Source organism: Bacillus rossius, chromosome 17, assembly GCF_032445375.1.
Source record: "Bacillus rossius redtenbacheri isolate Brsri chromosome 17, Brsri_v3, whole genome shotgun sequence".
NCBI classification, from domain to species: Eukaryota; Metazoa; Arthropoda; class Insecta; order Phasmatodea; family Bacillidae; genus Bacillus; species Bacillus rossius.
Genome location: NC_086344.1, coordinates 33,291,663 through 33,314,746, shown reverse-complemented (window position 1 = coordinate 33,314,746; position 23,084 = coordinate 33,291,663). Strand labels below are relative to the sequence as shown.

Here is a 23,084-nt window from a genome sequence, read left to right as displayed (position 1 = left end):
CTATTAGAGTTTCAATAATCCATAAGAGATCTCTACTATTTATTTTATTCGATGTGACTTCTTTCAAAAAATACTTGGGAGGCATCAATGATGATCTGCTTAGAATATAGATATGGGGGAAGCATAGAACCAATAATAGACGAGGTGAAGCCAAGAGGGGAGAATGACACAGCTTACATCAACATAACGAAAACATCAAATTTCGTGATTTTGTCCATAAGAAAGCTTTGAGAGGATGTTAATGATAAATCGTCTGGTAGTTTCCTTACAATACTCTGGCTGTTTGGCCTAGCACGTGCTCCAGGCAATAGAACGAAAATCATTTTACCGAAATTTCGGAGAAATGACTTTCTGTCTAGTGCCTGTTCGGTTTAGTGCCTTCCATTCTAGTGCCTTTCGGCTAAACGACATTCGTTCTAGAGCCTTTTGGTCTAGTGCTTGTCTGGTCTAGTGCCCGTTCTGTCTAGTTGCTTGTACTGTCCAACGCCCGCTCTGTCTAGTGCCTGTACTGTCCAGCGCCTGTTCGGTCTAGTGCCTGTTCGTTCTAGTGACTTTCGGTCGGGTGATTTTCGGCCTACAGCCACATCCATATGCATGCTACTCCTCCATCCGGACCCTTACAATTTATGTGGGTATGGCTTTATGAACTGAACTATGTTTGGACTCAAGCATGAGTGGTGAGATTTATAAGGTATGTAACAAACTGCATTTCGTTGCAACTACGTACTAGGAGTTAGATCTCGATTTTAAATACTTGCTTGGTGCCGGACCCCACTTACCTGCAGGTCCTGCCAAGCGCGCTTGCCCCAAGCGGAGCCCAGGTCCTGCCAGGCGCGCTTGCCCCATCCGCCGTTCAGGTCCTGCCATGCCCGCTTGCCCCAGGCCGATCCCAGGTCCTGCCATGCCCGCTTGCCCCATCCGCCGTTCAGGTCCTGCCAGGCGCGCTTGCCCCAGGCCGAGCCCAGGTCCCTCCACGCGCGCTTGCCCCAGGCGGAGCCAAGGTCCTGCCAGGCGCGCTTGTCCTCGTCGGAGGCGGGCGCCTGGGGCCGGGCTTGAGGGGCGTCCACCCCCGCCGACTGGGGACGACCGGCATCTGGGGCGACGTCACCCATGCAGGTGGGCGCTATGGACGCCAGCAGGATTAGGCCTAGCAGGCCCATGGTGGTCACCATGGCAGGCGGGTAGGGATCTGCGGACAGTGGACGGGCACACACAGCATTTAGCATCACATTAACAGCATTTCTCACCAGGGAGGACATAACACCTTCAATAGTATTCATGGCTACTTTTCTAAGACAGATGTTAAAAAAAGGCTGATAAAAAATTACAATAGAGTTAATGATAAAGATCGCAGGCTTTCGCGGTCATTGTCTGGAGTTGCTAGGCTTCTGGGTTGTAGCCGTGTCGAAGGTGGAGATATCACCGATGTTGCAGTCTCCATCATCAGGGGAGAAAGTTACCTTCTGAGGTTATTACAAGTTCTCCTGTCTTTTAAATACTCTCTCCTGAGAGGGGAGGATTATCCAATAGGCTGCAACTGTGAGCCAATCAAAGCCTTCCTTTATTCTGGTTGGCATGTTGGTTTGGCCAATCGGAGCTGGGCCTGTGTGATTGGCTGGAAGTGCTAACAAATCAGTAACTTCTCTTCATGTTGGCTGGGCTGTTTGGCCAATTAGAGGCGATGTCTGTTGTGGATGCAGAGCTATATTGGCGAAACGCCCCAGCCAATTAGAAGATAAGAGGCCACTGATTGGCCAGCACTCCCAGCCAATCACAGAAGCACAGCTCCGATTGATCAAACTATAAGGCCTACCAGAAGACAGGAAGGTTATGATTATTCCACAACTCAAGCCAATCAGGAAGCACTCCCTTATTAGTCGAAAGTATTAAAAAGGCAGGGGAACTTTTCAATAACTTCATTTGGTAACTGCTCCCTGATGATAGCGACTGCAATGTTGATCGAAACGTCCGTGATATTTTCGCTTTCGATGCGACTATAACCCATAAGCCAAGAAACTCAGGCCATTGTCATTGACCGAGGCCGCCGCGTTGAGTGTCGCTAATAAACACCACCTTTCTGGACTTTTCGGACATCGGGTCGGCCCAAGGTGACGCGACACTTCCAACCCCGCAAGTTGGTTCCAGAAAGTCTGCCAAGAGTATAAAAGCAGTGACGCCGGCCTCCGCGCGAATACCGAGGGTTCGGAGGGTAGGGGAGTGATACTGGCGATACCCGCGCGATCAGCGAGAAGTGAAGAGGGCAAGTGGTATTTTCTGAGCGAACCGGACCTATCTGGAGACGATACGAGCGAGTGAAGGCCTGGCGAGCGATAGTTGATGACTGTACTGCGGCGCGAAGGAAGCGGACGGAAGAGAGAGACACTGTCGAACCAAGCTCCAGTGTAAAGTGTTAATGTTTCAATGACCAGTTTAAGACTCATTGGTGTAGACATTAGTAATAAATAAAACTGAACCAATTAATTAAGCTATATCTTATTAACCCAGTTTTATCTCCACATTATACTCGTAACAACAATATAGAAATTTTGCTACCAATAGGTCACACTTTAAAATAATACTCGCTGGGAGTGACTCAAACCTTTACCGGTTAGTTTTGTAGATGTGTGATGTCCACATTAAAGGAGGCCAATTTTCAACATTAAGGGGCCCGCCTACCTGGTCACACAAACGGTGCGCAGAGCTTCAAGAAAAACAACGCGATTTCAAAACTACTCAAGATATCCTAGTGGGGTATGTTTACGAAAAGCATTTAAGAGTTCGCTGAGGCCCGAAAAGTACTTTTAATTTTGGATCATGTTTTTAAACTGTACTTCTAGAAGAGTTGAAATGGCTAAAACGCATGTTTTCAGAGTAATTTTTAGGCGTAAAACAACCAGTACAGATTATTAAAAGCACTTAAGGAACTTGCATTACACCTTTATCATCATTTCTCTGCCATATAATGTTGCGGTCACCGCTCAAATTTCACGGTTATCCTGTGACGACGAGAAGACTGCGCGCCAATTCAGAGCCTTGCGCTTAGAGGCGACACCGCGCTAGAAATACCATCGAGCGTCGCGCTTATCATCCCGCCTCACTAACACACATTCACCCCTGACGAGGCGGGCCCCTTAAGTGATCAACTCACTTTATATAATAAATACTATTGGAACTAATATGATGTCTTCCGGAAACATATCTCGAAACCGTTGCCTTGATAAGCCTGATATTTCGGGCTTGTATAATAAAAAAAAAGAAAACTTATTTTAAGTGGATGTAAAAAAATTTGCCAAGCAAGTCTGAAAACTAAAAAGTAACCAAATCAACCATTTTATTTATTTGAACACAATATTTTTGTTTGCTGGAAAAAAAAAGGATCTGCTATTTTTTTGTGTGAGGTGTATTAAGTTTTGAAAGTATACTTCTTTAGAACAGCTGTTTGTGGATTGGATTTTGGTGCTGTGTTTCTTGGTCGACTAGAGGACTGGTGGATGCTGGGGAAGTGAAACCAGTCATGTGTTTTTTTTTTAGCTCTTAAGGTTAGGTTTTTTTTTCTCGCTTGGATTGTTGTAGCATGGGGAATGGATGCACAGAAGTGTCCGCTCGTAAATATTCCTGGCTTTGGCGACAGATGCCGGCAGATGTCTCGCTGCGCTTTCCCTCCCCTTGAGGAAGAGTAAAAAAAAAAAGGGGGGTGGTGGTGGTTATGGAAACAGCTCTTCGGATAGTGGTGAGGCGGGCGAGGGGTAATAGGATGGCGCCTGCGGGTTCCTGATTAACTGCTCGGCGCCGCCGCCGGAAGTAATCATCATCGTGATCTGCCGTGCCTCAGGGCTCCAATACAGCAAGGGCGTAAGTCTTAAAAAAAAGGGAGTTCATGTAACGCAGTATTCATGATAGAATTGAAACTTCTTTGGCAATTCAAACCTCAGATCGTAAGTATATATATATATATATAATATCGTAAGTGGTAAAACGACAGAGAGAGAGAGAGAGAGAGAGAGAGAGAGAGGGAGAGAGAGAGAGTTCTTATAATAAACAAACACAAATTATTATTATATATATATATATCACTTCAAAATAACTGCTCAGGATATCAATTACTACTGAACAATAAATATAACTCACTGTTGAACTTCTTACACCATAAGGAAAAAAAAAACTGTATTACTCGCTGTTGAAATTATCGCCCCACAAAGAAAAAAACTGTGCGTGTTACTGTTTCTTAAAACAATTCTGGCATTTGGAACATGCCAAATCTCTGAACGAAATAATAAATTACAAACAGGTGGCTCTATCTATTCGATAAATGCAGGGACTGTCTCAACAACGCTCTCTACGTTGCTGGTAGCAATTATATAATTCAAGGCACTCATAGCTGACAGTACAGGATACCTTTATATAAATTATATGGGAATTTATTTTTTTTCCTGAAACAAGCACATTCTTTCGTTAAGCTTTTCCTATCGGTTCTATGTTATTTTGTGATACAACGAGGAAAACGAAAACGAGCTCGGCAACGTATATAGCATAGTGCTCTCTTGCTAACTTTTTAGCAAAGAACCTATTCTCTGCCCTTCTTGCGTCCGAAAAGTCTCACAGTAATGTTTCACGAAAAAGTTGCATTGAAATTCGGCCTTGAAAATTTTACTCTCATCGCGCTCAAAGAAGTTTCACAAAAAAAAAAAAAAAATCCAAGTACCGGTAGCGTTACGAGGTTAAGGGTATGCAGCTCGGGTGTGAATCGAGATTTTAGTCCTGTTTAAGACTGGTCACGGAAACGGAGACATGATAACACGGAACTGAGTTTCTACAATAGCACACAGACGAAGACGTACCCATACGTACCAGCTCGGCAATGCTGAGCTCTTCCGTTTACGTTGCCCCGTGCGACCAATAGGAGCCGAGTGCTTGGCTGCGGCGGAGGCCATGTTTATCTACGCTCTAAACACATTTTATATTATTACTTTGTTGTTTATTTATATTTTTAAAATTTAAATTCGCACAAAGGTGGAAAAGCAATTGAATGTCTTGGGGGTTGAACTCAAGTGCATACAGTGTACCGAGAATAATAATTTCCTATGCAAAAGTTTCTCTGTCACACAAACTAATTTTCACCTTAAAGTTTAGGGAGGGGGAGAGACCACTTCATTACAAAATAATATTTGGCAAAAAAAATAAAAATACGAATGATTTTGTTACTACTTACAAAAAAAGGTTTTTCAGCTCGAGCGAATAAACAATGTTGGCTCTTTTTTTTCTCGCTAAGCCGTTCGTGAAGAAATTACTTTTCGTCATTTATCGTTGAACTCAAGGTCATGTTGGCGTAATTTTTCTGAGCGCGGACGGAAGAATTTTTGCAGCGGTATATAGGTACCTTAACGCCGGTGCACGCAATCGAAATACATTTTGTAAAGGACGTCGCTGTAAAACAAATGTAACCATGCTTTCGGACGTGAGTTTCATGTATTTCACATTCGAAAGTGTTCCTCAACAAAAAACTATAAAGAAATGGTATGTGGGGCGAAAATTGGTTTTGGGATAAATGAATCATTTTGGGTGCAACATATACATCTTATTTTTATAGCGTTTAATTTGTTATCCAAGATAGCAATTATTATGTTTAGGCATTGTAACCCATGATTTTAACATGTCTTTATGAGTTACAGAGCTTCATAAAACTGAAGGGATTGTTTGATAAACTGATTTGTTACAGTAAAAAGATATGAGTACAAATGTATATTATCGCAACTAAAATATTTAATTCAGTTACCAAAAAACAGGAGCACGGTCTAGATTTTTAAGAATATTTTTAACTTCTATAAAATTAAGGAAACCTTTCAGCAGTTCCCACCATTTAGCAAAGAATAAAAATTATTACATCAATAGTACAATCAAAATAATGTAAAATCTTAAATAACTCAGAAAAAATATTCTTCCAAACACGCTGAAAACAATTGTTTCTGTTTGAAATAACACCAAAATTATCTTAAGCAGATTTTCACTCTTCCAGATCACAGTAATAAATGTTCAGTAACGTTCGTAAACATGTAATGTAAGTTGTAAAAATTGAATGCGTACATTTTCTGTGCTTTTTTTTAACATTATTTCTTAAACAAATTCGGAAAGATACATTTATTGAACGAGAGAATTTTCCATATAAAAATATAGGTTTATGACTTATATTAAGTTGTCATGTTTGTGAATGTTTCAAAAATGTCTTAGACTTAAAGTGTACAGAGGTTTGTACATAATTTACATTAAAAAATCACACTATTGAGAGGTTCATATTTCTACCCGTGAAGTTAAACTTCTAGCACGCATGGTGGCCCACACGTTTGTGATTATATATGTACACATATATGTATATTACTTTTAACTAACTTACGAGCAAATAAATTCATGCCATAATTGGAGGAAGTAACACCACCTGAGACAACATCACTGTTCATTAGTTCAGCCTTACTACGCACAAGAACAAGTAGTTAACAATTTAAACTTTTAATTAGTTGAAAGAAAACTTCTGGCAAGTATTCTGAAGTGTTCGGATCCGCTGGAATGTTAATTAGTTACCAAGGTAGCGGAGACACATTACAATGTAATCAAGAACCGATACTGTGAATTATTTAAGCCTTTTAATCACAAGGTGGGGGTAAGTCAACATTTGTTGTGTTCGGAGACAGCAGAGATTTGGCATATTATTATCTGTACTGGTACTTATGGGAGGAATTGTGAATGTTTATGGATGTAATGTCGAAAATTGCTGAATTACGAAGTCATTGTTTATACAATGAATATTATCTTTAATTATGTAATTTGGAAAGTGAAATAATTAAAAAATAAAGTAGAAATATTTAAAATAGTGTATTTACTGACGCGAATCACGCGTAGTTTCCCCACCCGCCGCTAGAATTCGCTGCCGGAGCAGCTACGTCGACTACTGAATCATTTGATTGGCAGAACGAAATTTGAAACTGTTTTAATGAAACATCTATGATAAAGGCGATAACGGCTTGAAAAATAACTGAACCCCGGCTTTGGACCTAATTTACAACGAGAAATTTTATTAGAATAACGCCCACCTTGTTAAAATTCATTAACCAGTCAATACCATAAAGATTCCCTTGGGCTTTGTGAACTTTGGTTCACGCCATCCACCACAGATGGCAGCACCGTCGGTTACACATCTCCGTTCCTTGCGACTTCCGTTCCATTTGCGACATTTCTACCGCTAAATGTCATATACCGAGAGCTAAGGTGTTACGCATAAAAGAAAACACCAATTTCTTTTTTTAAGATTCGCATTTTAATCCGCCAATTTAGGTAGTGTGGGTGTGAAGTCCCCTAAAATATATATATTTTTGTTATTTTACTAGCTGAATATTGGACCCCTTTAACTTATTATATTTATATATTCTTAAGAATTATCGTGTTTTCAAGCTTTATTCGTTTGAGATCTTTGGTACCTGGCGGGAACGCGCATATTAAATAGTGTGTTTGGAAACAAGAGTGACATAACTTTGTCAAGGATCAGAGGTTTTCAAAGCTATTTATTGCCTGAGTTTTCAAGGCTTGTGATTTCTAGCCGTGATTCGGTCGACTTTTCAGTAGACGTCGTCAGGGTAACAGTCTTCCTACAGTCCATACAGGGAAATGTCTGCCCTCTCAACTCTTGGAAGGAGGTTTGTGATTTGGGTATCTATGCATCTACCTGCGTATCGTATTTTTCGAAGCGGTAAGATACTAAGCCAAGTTATTCAGTTAAGAGTTAAAGTGGCCCGCCTCGTCAGGGCTGTATCTGTGCTGGCGAGGCGGGATGATAAGCGCGACGCTCGCTGGTGCTTCTAGCGCGGTTATCTCCTCTGAGCTGGCGCGCAGTCTTCTCGTCGTGCATCGAGCGGCGACCGTAACATTACACGGCGGAGAAATGAAGATAAAGGTGTAATGCAAGTCCCTTTCGAGTGCTTTCAAAAATCTGTAATTTGTGTTTCATGACTAAATATTATTTTGAAAACACGCGTTTAAGCCATTTTTCCGCTTTCCTGTAAATACAGTTTAAAAAAGGCAAATGAAAAAAAAAAAAAAGACCACTCGAATATCTTGGAGCAGTTTTCAAATCGCGTGATTTTATTTTAAATATGCCCGCTGCACGACTTATTAAAAGTCATTTGTGCGAGCGATTCAGATTTTTATTTTGACGTGACAACGTCTAATAAATCGATGAACGCCGGCTGCACGCACGAAAAAGGATGACTCATTGTCCCGTTACGCTGATTGTACGCTTGCGTCGCATCTATCTCTCTTCTATTCGATTGGAACAACCATCGATTTGACTTTTTTGAGGCACATTAAACTTGAAACACTCCCATTCGTTTCCTACTTTTCCTATCATCGTCCTATCCTTAACAGAATAACACAGATTTGGAAGAAGTTAAATAGCAAACATGTATAAAAGTTATAGTTAAAATAATCTGTTCGTTAAAGTAATAAATATATTTGAATTAATGAGTGCAAATAAAAGTAAATTTATCAATTAAATTGTAGATTTCATTTCACTCCTTCTTTGTATCCATACAAAATAGTGATAATTCAATATAATTGATTCAATTTTATTAATAAAAGTATGCAATCATTTCATCAATGTTTTGGTTATGACGTTGTCACGTTAAACTATCGTCCGTAAACCGACTTTACAGACAACCAATTTTTTTTTTTTGAATTATCGAGACTTCTAAAGTTCCTCGGTTTCGTCCCTTTGCCTAGTGTTTGTCAGCGGTGGGGAAACTCTCGTATAGTATTATCCGTCTGTCCGTCTGGGAAATGTCCGCTCGCGACGGACGTAAACGTCAAACTAATTACGTAAAAATGCCGCTGTGGTTGCGCTAACCCTCACCCCTTTACCCCCCCCCCCCCCAAAAAAAAAAAACATTTCCAGCGAAAACTCCGGCGTCTGCCCCTCCCCCCCCCCACCCCGTGCTATCACGCAATTTAATTCCCTGGGTTTTCGTCCGCCAGGTTCGCAAGGGGGCAGATGAGGCAATTCCCCTGGTCGCTGTATCTATTTGCCGTTTTAATCAGTTTTAATTGCGAGCGAGCAGGCCCGTTTCCCCTTACCCCTTCTCGTATACCTACCCCTCCTCACCTTTCCAGTCGTCGCCACTGATTCGATCTCGGGGGTTAAGGCGCCTCTCTCCCCCCCCCCCTTCCGCCCCTGAAATCCTACTTCATCCCCTTTCCCCTTCATCAGCAACAACTGGAACAGCAAGAGACTGACTGACAGACAGCTTGTTCTCCTGGGGAGTTCCCGTGGAATATTGAAAAACACCGCTGGTGAGTTATTAACGTTCTTTAAATGATTCACGCAAATGGGGAAATTGTTTCGATTTTTGACACAACATTTCTTGGTCACGCTCCTTTGCAAATCTTTCACATTCACAAATGCCAAATTAGAAATTAAATAGAAAAAAAACACGGAAAGAATAAGATAAATCGGCTGTATCAAAGCAGATAAACCCAACGATGAACCTAAACAAGTATTACGAACAACACAACGATGACAGCACAAAACGAAGAAAAAATTCAAACTCAAAGAACCAGGCAACACAAGATTACCGTGGAAGGAATTTTTGTCATGAAAATTCTATCATGACAAATCTTTCATTCAAATTTTCTATATCGATCTATGTGTATCTCCCTATCTCTCTCATCTATATATAGCTACATATCACTATGTATGTCACTCCATAACAATGAAAATGTAAAAAAAAATATGTTTTCAGTAATCTATAAATTTATCTATCTTTTTACCTGTCACAGGTGTGACGTAGGTAGTATATAAAAACACGCGCGTATTCGAATGCAACGTTGCGTCGAAATTTCGAAGCAATCGGTGGATAACTTTCGGAGATGTAATATTTTGATGATAGGCACTTGACAGAAAGGAACTAGACTGAAAGTCACTCGACTGCAAGTCACTAGACCGAAAGTCACTAGACCGAAAGTCACTAGACCGAAAGTAACTAGACCGAAAGTCACTAGACCGAAAGTCACTAGACCGAAAGTAACTAGACCGAAAGTCACTAGACCGAAAGTCACTAGACCGAAAGTCACTAGACCGAAAGTCACTAGACCGAAAGTCACTAGACCGAAAGTCACTAGACCGAAAGTCACTAGACCGAAAGTCACTAGACCGAAAGTCACTAGACCGAAAGTCACTAGACCGAAAGTCACTAGACCGAAAGTCACTCGACCGAAAGTCACTAGACCGAAAGTCACTAGACCGAAAGTAACTAGACCGAAAGTCACTAGACCGAAAGTAACTAGACCGAAAGTCACTAGACCGAAAGTCACTAGACCGAAAGTAACTAGACCGAAAGTAACTAGACCGAAAGTAACTAGACCGAAAGTCACTAGACAGAAAGTCACTAGACCGAAAGTAACTAGACCGAAAGTCACTAGACAGAAAGTCACTAGACCGAAAGTAACTAGACCGAAAGTCACTAGATCGAAAGTCACTAGACCGAAAGTCACTAGACCGAAAGTCACTAGACCGAAAGTAACTAGACCGAAAGTAACTAGACCGAAAGTCACTAGACAGAAAGTCACTAGACCGAAAGTAACTAGACCGAAAGTCACTAGACAGAAAGTCACTAGACCGAAAGTAACTAGACCGAATGTCACTAGACCGAAAGTCACTAGACCGAAAGTCACTAGACCGAAAGTCACTTGACCGAAAGTCACTAGACCGAAAGTCACTAGACCGAAAGTCACTAGACTGAAAGTCGTTTCTCCGAAATTTTGGTCATATGACTTCCGGTTCAGTGCCTGCAACACATCCAAAGTCCCAATCTCACTAATTTTTTTCTATTTCCATCTCCCGACCCCATTCACCTCCAGATCGATGCTGGAGCAATGATTGGACGTAGAGTTCGAATTCCGTTCCACCTTTTCTGTTTTTGGTTTCTGTTTTTTTCTTCAGAAATATTTACAGTTGTCGGTCGGTTTTACAACTATCCCAAATTAGTATAGTGTATGCCACCTACGTAATTGCCTCTTTGTCAACAATTGGTAAAATCATGATTATTTAAAAAAAAACAAGTAACTAAAACTCGTGGCTCATGTACAGAAAATATATTTAAAACAATAAATAATATACAAGAAAACTAGCGTCACAAACCTGGATTATAGTTTAGTTTTTCATACTTAGGTGTGTAATTCATTTAAATATTAATTATTACTGATTTAATATTGAATTATATTTTATAATAATTTCATTAACTGTTATTAAATATCATGCCACGTGTGGTCATGGTTTTTGAAAAATATCGTACTGCGTTGAAGAAGACAGCAGTTAATTCTCAATTTTTATACTTGAGCATTTAGTTTGTGTACTACCTCACAGATTTCGCCCGTTTCTTGGTAGCCACATTCCTCTAGCGAGAGTATAGCCTCGCTATCATCTCGCTATCTTCCTCTCTTTGAATATTTCTTTCGTAGCTGCAGCAGAACATTCCACGAAAGAGCGGCATTTCTTAAGATATTCTTCTGCATACTGGTTTTTTTTTCTGTCAAAAGAAACCTTTTGTTGAGCGCGGTCGTAATGAAAACTTTTAGAACAGAAATAAAAGTATTTCACGCGAAACAATTACAAAAAAAAAAAAAAAATGTTAAATCATAAAAAAAATTCCCTATCTATATTTGTTGGTGTTTATTTTTATGTGTACCATCTTATCTCTAAAAAAAAGGGCATTTGGCAGGAGTAATTTCGTGAATGGAAAGAAAATCGCATGGGACGGAAATGCGTAACCACGGTGCTTCCAACTGTGGCGGATGGGGCAAACAAAAGTTCACGAAGAGAAAAACTTAATACTATAAAGTTTTTAATGAATGTTAACAAGTTGTGCAAATATTCTATAAAATTCCTTGTAGAAAATCATGTCCAAAACTGGGGTTTAGTATTTTTTCAAGTTTTTTTTTCGTTTATAGGAGCCGTTCAATTACTTATATCGTTTTAAAAATTTGCCATGCAAATCAAATGATTCGATAGTCAATGTCGCTGCTCCGGCAACGAATTCTAGCGGCGGGTGTGGGAACTACGTGTGATTTACGTCAAGAAATGTGGTTGAGAACACATTTTCCGTATATATTTACCACGCTCGGCATTATTTTAAAGAATTCAACGTTCAACATGGTGTCCGTGTGTCGTATAACAAGTGAATTTACTCGTTACCAAGGTTATATGTCACAACACGAGGTGCTGTCACAACTTAGAAACACACAACTTATATATACATAACTTAGAAACACACAAGATAGAATCTACTAAGTTAAGCCTGTTCTAAGTTGTGTGTTTCTAAGTTATGACGTTTCTAAGTTGAGTGGTTCTGCGTTACGTGTTTCTAAGTTATTACAGTTATAAGTTGTGATAGTTATAAGTTATGACTTTCTAAGTTATGACGTTTCTAAGTTGTGTGGTTCTGCGTTGCGTGTTTCTAAGTTATGGCAGTTCTAAGTTGTGTGTTTCTAAGTTGTGATGGTTCTAAGTTATGACGTTTCTAATTTGTGTGTTTCTAGGTTGTGTGTTTCTAAGTTATGTGTGGTTCCCTCGCAACACCACTGTCGAGTACTGAAAGACTCGCTCACTTTTTGCTATCGTGGTAAAATATTCTTAATGTCACTTTTGCTCGGGTACCAATATTCTTTATTTGAGAAGCCTATCAAGTACGGTATCATTCATTTCTCACCACACTTGCTGTTGCGCGCTCGAACTGCTGTCGTGTACTGGCATTCTTTCGCATAGCTGGTTTGATGATAAAAAAAAGCGCGAGACAAATTCCTCGTGAGTATTAATTTATATTTGGAAATCAAGATTTACTTAAATTGGATACAAATAAGCAGTAAAATTGGGCCATTAATGTAGCCTACTGCAATTTAAAGTTCTATTTTTTCTGTAATAAATGTAGTAAATGTAAAATTTTATTTTAAACAAAAATATTTTAATTAAAAGGTACTAAAAAGTAAAAATAGAAGGTTTCCCCAACTTCCGTGTTCACATTTTACAAATTCTACAAATGTTAGACATATTAAGTGCATAATAAACTACGTAGGAACCCAGGACTCCTTGTTTTTTTATTAAAATTTTATTATAATGTTATAAGATGATTTTTATAATTTTTGATAATAATTACTGAATTTATAGATGCTGGACATAATTCAAAATGGCGGAATCAATTTATACTGAAATATTATTAAACTATATTAAGTTATTTTTTCTATAAATTTTAAAATTTTCCCCGATTTTTATAATAAAGGATTTTCAATATGGCAGCCAAAATTCAAAATGGTCGAATCAGTGTGAATCAAATAAATCTATTGTCATCAGAACTTAACAAGTATGTACAATTTCAGTTCTCTTATTCAAGTGGAAGTGGTTTGAATTTAATTTGCGAGATTTTAACTAAACAGACAAAACAAACAAACATGTGAAGTTAAATAAAAGATTGTAAAAATATATTTTTTTTTGTTTATATTTTGGAGGCTTTAAGGCCAGGTCTCACATACCATTTATTTTATTGTTTTTTCTTCATTGCCATTTTCTAACGGCTATTTCTAAAATATTAACTCTATATCTCCCTTGCATCTGTTATTCTTCCACAAACATTTCATACATATATACACTCAGTGTAATATAGTGAGTGTAAATAGGCGAGCATGTCTTCGGAATTATCTTCACTTGTGCGACGATTTACACCTATGATATTACATTAAGTAAAAATCCTTTGAAGCTGTTTTTGGCACCGAATAACATATGCCAGGGAAGTATCGAGTTTGAAATTCCACGATTAGCTTTTTTTTTAAAATATGATAACAAAAAAAATCGTAATAATCAACATGGCTTGTGGGATCAGATATTTTTTTTTAATCATTACTATGCCGTCCTAACCCGTCTGTTTATTCAACTCGCTACATGTGGAGAATTGTCCAAGAGAGGAACTGGAAATATTTTCAATTATTGTATAACGAAGGTCTCTGCATTTTGGAAATCAAATCCTCACGACACAGTTTTTATTTATTGTGTTTTTGTTTAGGGGTGGTAAGGGGGTTAGAGGGGTGTGTCCTTCGCAGCTTTCGATCCGTGAAATCACGTAAAAAGTTACTATCTTCAATTTCTTGAACGAGGGTGAGAGAGGTATATATTTTTTTTTTGGGTTGGGGAGGGGATTTAACATGCTAGCATTGTGGTTGGTCCGACTGAAACCACGTTCTTTTTTTTTTTATGGATCACCCAACCACCCTCCCCCCCCCCGGTTCTCCCCTTGTGTGTTTCCGAGCTGACTGATCGCCACAATATACTCGAGACGAGGAACAAACCGTGTTATTGCAAACGCTGCGGTTTTGATGTGTCCTGAAGCAGTAGGCCGCCTCCCAACCCCCTTCCGATATCTTCATGAATATATGAATCATAAAGTGTTCCATCCTGCCTACCCCCAACCCTCCTCCTTTTCCCTCCCTTTCTCGAATGGTAGCTTAAGATTCATCGACCCCCGCTCAGTATCGGGAAGTTCTCGTTCGCTCGTGCAACTTCGCAGTACGGAATAAAAAAAATTAATAAAAAAAAGGTTCATGTAATTCTGTATGCGCGTTAGAAATTATACTTACTTGGCGTAATTAATAAACGAACTTTAATTTTGCATGTAAATAATTATTCGATATATAATACAAAGGCTGGAGTGATATTATAAAATAAGGTTGTAGGGTATAAATTTAATCATATTACAAATAATAAACACTCTGTATTCAATATTAATATAAACACGTGATTAATCTAATTTATTATTTCTTGTTATTTATTAATTAATAATATAATATATAATGCAACGGGAACTAACTTCACTTATTTAAATAGAATTTCAAATGCATTTGCAAAAGTTTATAAATAAAATTTCTATCACTAATATTCACAATAAATACATGTTTTAAATCAAATGAACCAGTATTCAATATCAATCAGTAAAGTATAATATTTAAAAGCACACACACATGTACACGTATATAATTTTTATTTGTATGTAGCTTTATTTTTTTGTATAAGCATAACTTTTTTTCCCATTCTGTGCAAATTTCGTTGCATGGAACAAGCGAATCGTAAAATTCCACTCTGATAATCTTTTGAAGTGAAACCTCTTTTGAGCGCGATGAGAGTAAACTTTAAAGGCCGAATTTTAATGCAACGATTTTGTGAGACATTGTTGTGAAACGTTTCTGACACGAAAAAGTACAGAGAATATGTACTTGCCCAAAGCCTTGCGATATACTTACGAGTAGAGGTTTTAATTGCCACAGAAGATTCACTTCTATCACGTTTACTGAGCTACACGCATTCTTTATATATATATATATATATATATATATATATATATATATATATATCATTTTTTTCTTTCATAACGGGTCCGCAAAAAAACTATATCACCATTTCATTTTGTGAGTAGACTTCTGATGGTCCGGAATCCATTGGTTCGGAAAGCCAGATAGTCCTGCACCACCTTTGTAATGTACGACTTGAGCCAACTAAACGAACTTAAGCTAAAAACCAGTATTTTTTTTTTAGCTATGGTCGAAAAACTCTTTTACAGTGCAGTACGCTCATTAATGCCATCTGTGTTCCAACTTATGCCTCTCCTCCAAAATATGCGGCCTTAAGGGTAGAGTGGGAGTCGGCTTGCAGAACAGTTTGAAGAATTCCAGAGCAAGTAAAATTAAGACCAAACTGTCATGGGATTACTCCCTCCCTTTGATCGGGAAGGTGTTAAGAGCCTTAGCCCCCTGTGTCACTCAGCTGACCAGACAGTTGGCTGTGTCCTTAGCCCTTAGACCTTGTGAGCACTATTGGCACCTTCCCCAATCTCCCACATCACACTGGGACCCCTCAAAACACCCGGTGGAGGCCTATCCAAACCTCTGCTGGCTGTCCGGGCTGGTACCGGAGCTGTGTCGTCGCTCACCACGTCGACTCCGCATCGGGCTATGGAACCCTTGGAGTTTGCTCCAAGCTATCGGAAGCCCGGGAATAGTTAGGTCGACAGAAAAATTTTAGTTTTGGCCTGAGTTTGCATTGAAATGTTCAACATTCTGTTCCCGCTGAACAATATTCGCAGCCGAACACCATCTTACAGACGTATTTTGCTGTACATCTCAGCGTTAATCGATAAAGGGCTATGCCGTCTGTTCATCCGGCATTTTCGGTGATCCGACTCCAGAAAAGTTTTAAAAAAACCGGATTAACGGAAGTTTGCTACTTTTTTTTTTCTTTCCCAAGTTTTTTAGGATACCTTATTTGAAATTTTGTTGTCCTAACGATCACCTACATGAGAGGAAATATACCCTCCAGGGATTTTTATTATTTTAAGAATTTTAATATTTCAACAACTGTCTCTGACTTGTTATTTATGTAATTAAACTAATATAGTCACATCTTATTTGCAACAATAGCATATTCGTGCGAAAATCTACTGACTCGAAAAAAAAAAATTGAAAAATTAAATTTTGCGATAGTTTTATTTATGTGACAGGCGTACACTAACGAACATTTTTTTTTTTACTTCTAGAGCAGAAAACGGAGAACTTGATGTACGAAAGCGGATTATTCGGCCGTCTGGCTCGGGCTCAATGAATCTTAGGATTCTCTTCCTTGGAAGAGAAGTCGTAAAGGAGCAGCGTAGTCGTCACGAAATAGTAGAAAGTTTGCGATCCTGGGCGGAAAAACGTCAACAAAAGATGTAGGCTTGTGTTCGCAGTGTTTTCGAGACATTGTGAAGCGTATTATGTAACAGTTTTTGTTATACAGCGTCCCGGGTTCGATTCTTTGCGGGTACACTTAATTTTCGTGACCTTTTAGGTGGATTTAAGAGAGATACTACCATCTGGGCTCGGCCGCATGAAAATTTTTACCTTTTTTTTTATTTCATGGTCCCTATATACCAGTGTTGCGACTTTAGCGAGTATTCGATCCTGTCAAATGATAACTTAAAATAATATTTATTTTAATATTTTGATGAGACATGACCACAATCTTTGTCAGGTGCCTGATAGTGCACATGTATCTTGTTATTTCATAAACATTGTACAGGGCTTGAATATTACTAGGGTAAATTATTTAAGGGATTTGTATAATGGTGTAGTGTAATATTTATAATTTTTTTCTTTTATAAAGGCAAACTTGTAAATAATTATTGTTTGTTTTTATAGCTTCAGTTGGGTTTCTTGCCAATTTTCTAGGTGGATTCTGCTCCTTATTTTTTGTAGGATGTATGATGATTTAATTACTGAGTAGGAATCTTTTAAAATTACAAGCTGTTATCACATTTTTTTGAAAATAATCTTAACATTGAGCGTGGTACACAACAATAAAGTGCAGGGAAATAACGTTACATTATGTTGTGATAGTATAACAGATAACGTTTAATGTTGCAATCTGTGTTGCAGTATCGCTTTGGAGATATCCTGACGCACAAGCAAAATGGAAACAGTCTGAAACGATAAAGCAATTTGTGAAGTGAAAGTTAAATTTTATGTTTTGTGTGATATACTACCCACTCTGTTTATTGATAATTAAATTTGGGTTTGTACATAGCGCGTACTCTTATTACTTGGAGGTTTAAGGTCACCGTGCTTGGTAACTAGTTAATAACACAAAGTTTTCCTTTGGCTTTGTTAAACTTTGTTCGCGCCATCCGCGAACACATTTACACATTTCCGTCCCATGCGACTTCCGTTCCATACGACTTCCGTTCCAATCATGAAATTACTCCTACTAAATGCCGTATACCGAGAGCTAAGAAGTTGCACATAAAATTTACGTCTGAATAAATTTTTGCAGTTTAATATTTTTTATATGTTAATTAGAAGATCTTTTTTTTATTACCAATTCCATTAGCTACAGTTGCCTAAGTTATTCAGAAAATAGGACAATTCAACACAGTTTTAGTACGTTTTTTTTTAAGAACATGCTTGATATTTACACAACTTAAAAGTGCTATTTTAATATTCCTTTCGCCGATATAGAATTAGCCTGCTTCCTTGCAAACCTGGTATTGTTTTCTCCACTGTTTGTTTGTAACTAGAGGGTTTTTGCTGCGCTTCGAGGAATGCTGTCTACACCTTTAAAGTGCTCGATAAGCGACACGCTTTACTAAACTGATTAATTGCGTTCCCTTGCGGGGATGCCGTTAAAATAGGTACCAACTGAAAATACTAAAATTAGTAGACAAAAATGAAATTATAACTCCAGGTAGCTGTTTTAATGAACTAAGACCTAAATTAATTTGATGATCTGGATGTACTTAAAAAAAAGTACATAAATTTGGATTTAAATAAAAAAAATTTTAAAAGCGCATTTACAAGTTAATATCTACAAAGCAGAAGTGTAAAACCTTCCCTGATTTTTCACCTTTCGCACGAAATACAATTCTTTGATCACGAGGAACACTTGAGGCATTTCATTACAGGAAAAACAAACGAAACAGGAAAAAAAAGAAGCTTAATTTAAAAAGCGTATGTTTGTGATCGCATTAATTCAGTGTTAGAGAACCCACTTCGTCGCTTTTCCTTTCATGTTTTTCGCACATGTGACGTGTGTCGCAATCACAAAGAAAAATAAACTTTTGATTTGTCATTAGAGCTCCAACGTTCAGAAGTTAAAACATTTGTAAAAAAAATAATTAAATTAAAAGTGCGTGTTGCACACGCTTTACAATAAAATGTACAGTATTGGTATTTTTAATCTAAATACTCTTTTATTACGTTTTTCAAGTGTAACTGTCGTGTGGAATGATTGCGATTTAACAGAAAAAAAGATAAAATAATTTAAATAGTCTGAAAATTTTTTTCAGCTAAATTCATTTTTATTACATTATATTAATTCAGCTGTTTGAAGAGTAATAACTATGTGTCGTAACGATACGTAATATAAAATGTTATAGTGATATAGTCAGCCTATCTAAAATAAACTTTGTAGTTTTTTAAGCCAAAAATCTGTCTAAGTCTATGCAGTAGGTACTCTTAAACAGAAAAAAAAATTCAACGTCAATAATAAATAATTGGGTGAGAGTTTAAATTTCTGTTTATTAAAGTTTGTTTATAATTGAAATGTAATTGATCTAAAAGCTTTAAAAAAAATGATGTGGGCCTGATTCACATGTAAACCGAACAAAATTTTACTTAAAACATCCTGTTTGTTGCGGGCACAACCTCTTTCATTACGAGATGAACTGATCCCATATGAACAGGGTCGTTGATGTTTTATATTATTATATGAATGTTTAAAAATAAATATATACTACTATTTTATCAAAATAATTTTTTAAACTTTTTTTACAGTAATTTATCTCTACGATTTAGGTCTATTCCAAATATGTTTAAATTATCAAACCCAGTTTTTTTCTTTAAATTTGTGAATTCTGTTAAAAAAAATCTTTTTACGATGAAATTCACTATACATAAAAACTTTAGCTGAACATGCTTAAACTTTGTTGAAGGAAACTAATTTTTGAATTACAATATATAAATATAATTAAAATTCATTAAAAACTGTATGGTAATAAATATTAGCTCATTAATATAAAGGAGTGTAATCAATTCATTGAAACGTTCAAGAATGTAATTTAATATTAAAAAATAAAAAAATATATATAATAAAATCAAAGCAAACATTTATGTAAAAGAAATATTTTATGTCATAATTTAGACGTATTTTGTTCAAACACGTTTTAACGCACACATAATGCGTCATGATAATTTTATAAATCTATATCCGCACTTCGGAGGCATAAGACATTACGTCACGATAACCAAATTTTTCATGAGCATATTTATTTAAATTATTACTTTTTTCTTAATTTTATTATTTATAACCAAAAAAAATATCTGAATTATTGACATATTGTAGATCTTGTTGTTGTACGCCAATATACGGAACGTCAAACAGTGGTCAAGTTTAATGGTTAAAAGTGGAATTTGGCCCAATAGTGCATTATGTCTAATGCTTTCGAGGTGTGTGTATGTCTGTGTGTATGTATATAAGTGTTTCGGTTTGTTTGTTTCATATACAAATCTACAATTTTACTCCGGTCTCGATGACTTTTTTTCAAATTCGACCTTTAAAACACGTGACAGGACCCTGCCTACATGAGATTTCGAGAAAGCCACCCGTTGAACAGGAATAATGAAATTTCCTGATTGCAAAGTTGAAGCTTTTTGACGTGACAACGTATAATAAATCGATGAACGCCGGCTGCACGCACGAAAAAGTGTCCCGTTACGCACATTATCCCGTTACGCTGTGTCCCGTTACGGTCATTGTACGCTTGCGCCGCATCTATCTCTCTTACACTCTATTGGAACAACCATCGATTTGACTTTTTCGAGGCACATTAAACTTGAAACACTCCCATTCGTTTCCTACTTTTCCTATCATCGTCCTATCCTTAACAGAATAACACAGATTGGAAGAAGTTAAATAGCAAACACGTATAAAAGTTATAGTTAAAATAATCTCTTCGTTAAAGTAATAAACATCCTATTTAAATTAATGAGTGCAAATAAATGTGAATTTATCAATTAGATTGTAGATTTCATTTCACTCCTTCTTTGTATCCATACAAAATAGTGATAATTCAATAAAATAGATTCAATTTTATTCATAAAAGTATGCAATCGTTTCATCAATGTTCTGTTATGATGTTGTCACGTTAAACATTCGTCCCTTAAACCGACTTTACAGACAATCCATTTTTTTTTTCGTATCCATGGCAACGACTATTGTTTTGCTCGATATTTTTTTTTTTCAATTCGAGACACGGCAGTGGCGCACTCACGAGGAGGGGCAAGTGTAATTAGAAAATGTCTGCATTAGCGAAGCGCAGTTGCTTCCGCTAGTGTTTTATGAACGTCAAATGCTCTCTATTCTGTTATCCCACTACTTGTTTGTTCAATTGCCGTAATGCTTTGCAGAGAAAATGTAAAAAATATATATATATACTACTTTACGTAATGAGTTACGTACAAACGTTGTTTGGAAAAAATTGCTTCAGAAATAATAATATGAACTGCACTAAAAAAGTTTGGACTAAATCGAAATTGCAAACATTGGCTACACTCCAGGTTTTTTTTTTTTTCCACTACCAAGCAACTTAGGAGGGGGTCTTTCATTTCAACGCCTCGGCTCTAAATTTACGGGGCGTGCCGAAATTACTGCCCTCGCAACTTTATTAGAGTGCATTTTACGAGTTCTGCGTTTATTTGCGTTTCGTTTGCGTCCGAAATGAAACAGTTTAATAGAATCGCTTCGTAGCGCAGCTGGGACTGGTATGATTTTCCGCTGAGGAATGATACCCGTGTTGTATTTATTATTTTATTTTTTATAAAAACCGAACAAATTTATGTATAGTCTTTAACTCCCACTTTTAAGTAAACAAAACATACATTAAAAACTATTAAATATTTGTATTTTGTAGTTCTTAGAAGTAACGCATTTATTTTAAAGTGTCTAGTGTTCTAAACTATTTTGCTTTTATGTATATTTGTGCTTTGCTCATTCCTTTAAATAAATTTGTAACTAAACAATTGTTATTTTTTATTTTAAAAAAATTGGTTGTCGTAAAATCGGTTTACGGACGATAGTTTAACGTGACAACGTCATAACAAAACATTGATGAAATGATTGCATACTATTATGAATAAAATTGAATCATTTTTATTGAATCATCTTTATTTTGTATGGACACAAAAAGGAGTGAAATGAAATCTACAATTTAATTGATACATTTACTTTTATTTGCACTCATTAATTCAAATATGTTTATTACTTTAACAAAGAGATTATTTTAACTATAACTTTTATACATGTTTGCTATTTAACTTCTTCCAATCTGTGTTATTCTGTTAAGGATAGGACGATGACAGGAAAAGTAGGAAACGAATGGGAGTGTTTCAAGTTTAATGTGCCTCGAAAAAGTAAAATCGATGGTTGTTCCAATCGAGTGGAAGAGAGATAGATGCGGCTCAAGCGTACAATGAGCGTAACGGGACAATGAGTCATCCTTTTTCGTGCGTGCAGCCGGCGTTCATCGATTTATTAGACGTTGTCACGTCAAAAAGATTAAATATTTTGAGGACGTAAACCTAGACAACTAATATTAGCAGTGAAACAGATTAAAATTTTAATAATTTCGACTGCATGATAAAAACTTTTTTTTTACTACGTGATTTTTTTTTCATTGTAAGTTCAAAGAGATTCGCCAGTGCGTCGCACGTACAAGAGACGTGCAAAATTCGCGTAATTTTTTTGGCACCAGGGCAACTACACAATCTTGCTCATTATGAAAACGGCGTCATTCCCGTATGGGATTGCACATGGATTTGCGATATGCGAGTTTTGTATTTTTGTAATTGTTTTTTTCTTTTCTTTCCGTCCTTCAGGCCGAGTCGAACTTCCACATCGATACGATGATAATTTCGGTCAAATGGTTTCAACAGCATTCTCTGTAGCACGTGTCCTCCAAATAATAATGGCGGGATTTTGTACGTGTCTCCTGCCCACACGCGCTGTCGAAGATATACAAACACACTTTGAAAAGTTCTTTTTATTTTTATTTTTTTGACGTGATAACGTCTTATAAATCTACGATAGCCAGCTGCACGCTCGGAAAAAAGCATGACTCATTGTCACGTTCCGCCTGAGCCGAGCGTGCAAGCGAGAGCGCGGAACAAGCGATAGAGAGGGACGATCGGCTTGTGACGCATCTATCTCTCTTCCACTCCATCATCGGCAGATATGTCCGAGTAGAAGAGAGACAGCGGCAGCACACAACCTACACGTGAACTGTTTTGTCAACTGTTTATACAGGGACATTATCACGTAAAATAATTATCGTCCGTAAAACCGACTTTACAGACAACACCCCCCCCCATTTTTTTTTTTTTTAGTTGCAGTTGAATTTATATTGAATAGGGAAGGAAAGGGGTTTTTCTCCCGAGTTACCGGACCGTGAAGTGGGCGATTTTCATTTGTCTGCGCCAGACAGTCC

The 23,084-nt window shown here is 37.4% G+C and overlaps 1 protein-coding gene across 2 annotated transcripts in view; it reads right to left on the bottom strand.

Annotated features, from left to right (window-relative positions):
• LOC134540839 (prothoracicostatic peptide) overlaps positions 1-23,084 on the bottom strand; it is a 163,411-nt gene that overhangs the window by 50,937 nt on the left and 89,390 nt on the right. For both annotated transcript variants that reach the window (XM_063383821.1, XM_063383822.1), the window contains exon 2: positions 780-1,189. In XM_063383821.1, coding sequence (XP_063239891.1) covers positions 780-1,172 — 393 coding nt within the window. In that variant the 5' untranslated portion in view covers positions 1,173-1,189. The remainder of the gene's footprint in view (positions 1-779; positions 1,190-23,084) is intronic.